At 45.5% G+C, this 3,318-nt stretch overlaps 1 protein-coding gene across 1 annotated transcript in view; it reads left to right on the top strand.

Moving 5' to 3' along the window:
- The window catches only part of LOC139388245 (transmembrane protein 135-like), a 21,946-nt gene extending 19,955 nt beyond the window's left edge, over nucleotides 1-1,991 (top strand). Inside the window, exon 14 of the mRNA XM_071134794.1 lies at nucleotides 1,632-1,991. Coding sequence (XP_070990895.1) covers nucleotides 1,632-1,740 — 109 coding nt within the window. The 3' untranslated portion in view covers nucleotides 1,741-1,991. The remainder of the gene's footprint in view (nucleotides 1-1,631) is intronic.
- The last annotated feature ends 1,327 nt before the right edge of the window (nucleotides 1,992-3,318 follow it).

The following is a 3,318-nucleotide window of genomic DNA, read 5'->3' as shown; positions in this document are numbered from 1 at the left end:
ATATACACTACTATATATACTATATCCATTTATATACTATACTATATATACTATATACATTTAGATTCTATACTATATATACTATATACATTTAGATTCTATACTATATATACTATATACATTTATATACTATACTATATATACTATACACATTTAGATACTATATATACTATACACATTTAAATACTATACTATATACATTTATATACTATACTATATATGTTATATACATTTATTTACTATACTATATATATTTAGATTCTATATATACTATATACATTTAGATACTATATATACTATACACTATATACATTTAGATACTATACTATACATACTATATACATTTAAATACTAAAATACACATATTTGAATCCAGGTCTGGTGTGGTTGGTTGTGTGTGTGTGTGGTTGGTTGTGTGTGTGTGTGGTTGGGTGTGTGTGTGTGGTTGGGTGTGTGTGTGTGGCTGGGTGTGTGTGTGTGGTTGGGTGTGGTTGTGTGTGTGTGTGTGTGGTTGGGTGGGTGGGTGGGTGGGTGTGTGTGGTTGGGTGGGTGTGTGTGGTTGGGTGGGTGTGTGTGGGGTTGGGTGTGTGTGGGGTTGGGTGGTTTGGTGGGTGGGTGTGTGTGGTTGGGTGTGTGTGGGTGGTTGGGTGTGGGTGTGGTTGGGTGTGTGTGTGTGTGTGGTTAGGTGTGTGTGTGGTTGTGTGTGTGGTTGGGTGTGGTTGGGTGGTGTGTGTGGGTGTGGTTGTGTGTGTTTGGGTGTGTGGGTTTGGTTGGGGGTTTGTATTGGTGACTAAAACCCCTCTCTCTCCCTACAGGTGTGGTTGGGGGTTTGTATTGGTGACTAAAACCCCTCTCTCTCCCTACAGGTGTGGTTGGGGGTTTGTATTGGTGACTAAAACCCCTCTCTCTCCCTACAGGTGTGGTTGGGGGTTTGTATTGGTGACTAAAACCCCTCTCTCTCCCTACAGGTGTGGTTGGGGGTTTGTATTGGTGACTAAAACCCCTCTCTCTCCCTACAGGTGTGGTTGGGGGTTTGTATTGGTGACTAAAACCCCTCTCTCTCCCTACAGGTGTGGTTGGGGGTTTGTATTGGTGACTAAAACCCCTCTCTCCCTACAGGTGTGGTTGGGGGTTTGTATTGGTGACTAAAACCCCTCTCTCTCCCTACAGGTGTGGTTGGGGGTTTGTATTGGTGACTAAAACCCCTCTCTCTCCCTACAGGTGTGGTTGGGGGTTTGTATTGGTGACTAAAACCCCTCTCTCTCCCTACAGGTGTGGTTGGGGGTTTGTATTGGTGACTAAAACCCCTCTCTCTCCCTACAGGTGTGGTTGGGGGTTTGTATTGGTGACTAAAACCCCTCTCTCTCCCTACAGGTGTGGTTGGGGGTTTGTATTGGTGACTAAAACCCCTCTCTCTCCCTACAGGTGTGGTTGGGGGTTTGTATTGGTGACTAAAACCCCTCTCTCTCCCTACAGGTGTGGTTGGGGGTTTGTATTGGTGACTAAAACCCCTCTCTCTCCCTACAGGTGTGGTTGGGGGTTTGTATTGGTGACTAAAACCCCTCTCTCTCCCTACAGGTGTGGTTGGGGGTTTGTATTGGTGACTAAAACCCCTCTCTCTCCCTCAACAGGTTTGCTTTTATGAACAGGAGGGTGCTGGATGTGTTTGGGACTCAGGCCTCCAGAGACTTCCATGGATTCATGCCCAACAGAACCCCTGTTACTCCACCCCGACCCTGAGCCCTGAACAGAACATCACTCTGGGTTGACCCCACACTGTTAGAGGTCAGGGGGTCAGCCAGAGGGGGGGGGTCGTCCTAAATGGCGCCCTGTTTCCTGTAGAGTGCACTACATAGGGAACACATTGGCTCTCTCTAAGGACCTGTGTCTGTGTGAGGACACTTCATAAGGCTGTCTTAAGGATGTTCAACCCATAGAGGGCAGATGATATTGTATGTGAGGGAGGGAGGGATTAAGGGAGGGAGGGATTAAGGGAGAGAGGGATTGAGGGAGGGAGGGATTGAGGGAGGGATTAAGGGAGGGAGGGATTGGGGGAGGGAGGGAGGGATTGAGGGGGGGAGGGAGGGAGGGATTGAGGGAGGGATTAAGGGAGGAAGGTTTTGGGATACTACTCTCGTCGGTAGACGTCTGGACATCTGAGTTTATTTAATATGAGCAATATGGCTTAAACCTATCCGATCCTCTCAGATCTGCCCTGGTGAATAGGGGCTAGGGGAAGGGGCTAGGGCTTGATTTGGGTAACTGACTTAAGGTGAAGAAGGGGGAGTTTGCTGGACGGTTTTCTAGCTGTTGTCTTGGTAGTGCAGGAGGAGGAGCTCTAACCGTGCCGAGAGGGTGATTTCTCATTTATGGGATCTACAAGGTGTTCTGTTGTGGAAACCAACCTTCTGGGGTTACACTGGCCGTGTCCCAAATTTGGCTTGCGTACTACTTAATAAAACGGCATACTGTGTACTAATCATAATATATATACTATTTAGCAGTGATGTGGTTGAGTCACTAAACTTGAAGTCCGAGTCGAGGCCCAAGTCCCTGGTCCTATGCCAGGTTATTAACCCAGTCAGATATAGAGGAGTTATTTACCCAGTCAGATATAGAGGGGTTATTTACCCAGTCAGAGGAGTTATTTACCCAGTCAGGTATAGAGGAGTTATTTACCCAGTCAGATATAAAGGGGTTATTTACCCAGTCAGAGGAGTTATTTACCCAGTCAGGTATAGAGGAGTTATTAACCCAGTCAGAGGGGTTATTAACCCAGTCAGATATAGAGGAGTTATTAACCCAGTCAGAGGGGTTATTAACCCAGTCAGATATAGAGGGGTTATTTACCCAGTCAGATATAGAGGAGTTATTTACCCAGTCAGAGGGGTTATTAACCCAGTCAGATATAGAGGGGTTATTTACCCAGTCAGATATAGAGGGGTTATTAACCCAGTCAGATATAGAGGGGTTATTAACCCAGTCAGATATAGAGGGGTTATTAACCCAGTCAGATATAGAGGGGTTATTAACCAAGTCAGATATAGAGGGGTTATTAACCCAGTCAGATATAGAGGGGTTATTAACCCAGTCAGATATAGAGGGGTTATTAACCCAGTCAGATATAGAGGGGTTATTAACCCAGTCAGATATAGAGGGGTTATTAACCCAGTCAGATATAGAGGGGTTATTAACCCAGTCAGATATAGAGGGGTTATTAACCCAGTCAGATATAGAGGGGTTATTTACCCAGTCAGATATAGAGGGGTTATTAACCCAGTCAGATATAGAGGGGTTATTAACCCAGTCGTAAATAGT

The sequence above is a fragment of the Oncorhynchus clarkii genome, chromosome 29, assembly GCF_045791955.1.
Source record: "Oncorhynchus clarkii lewisi isolate Uvic-CL-2024 chromosome 29, UVic_Ocla_1.0, whole genome shotgun sequence".
Lineage (NCBI taxonomy): Eukaryota > Metazoa > Chordata > Actinopteri > Salmoniformes > Salmonidae > Oncorhynchus > Oncorhynchus clarkii.
The sequence above is the reverse complement of the archived record's forward strand: the minus strand, read 5'-3'. Positions and strand labels throughout refer to the sequence as shown.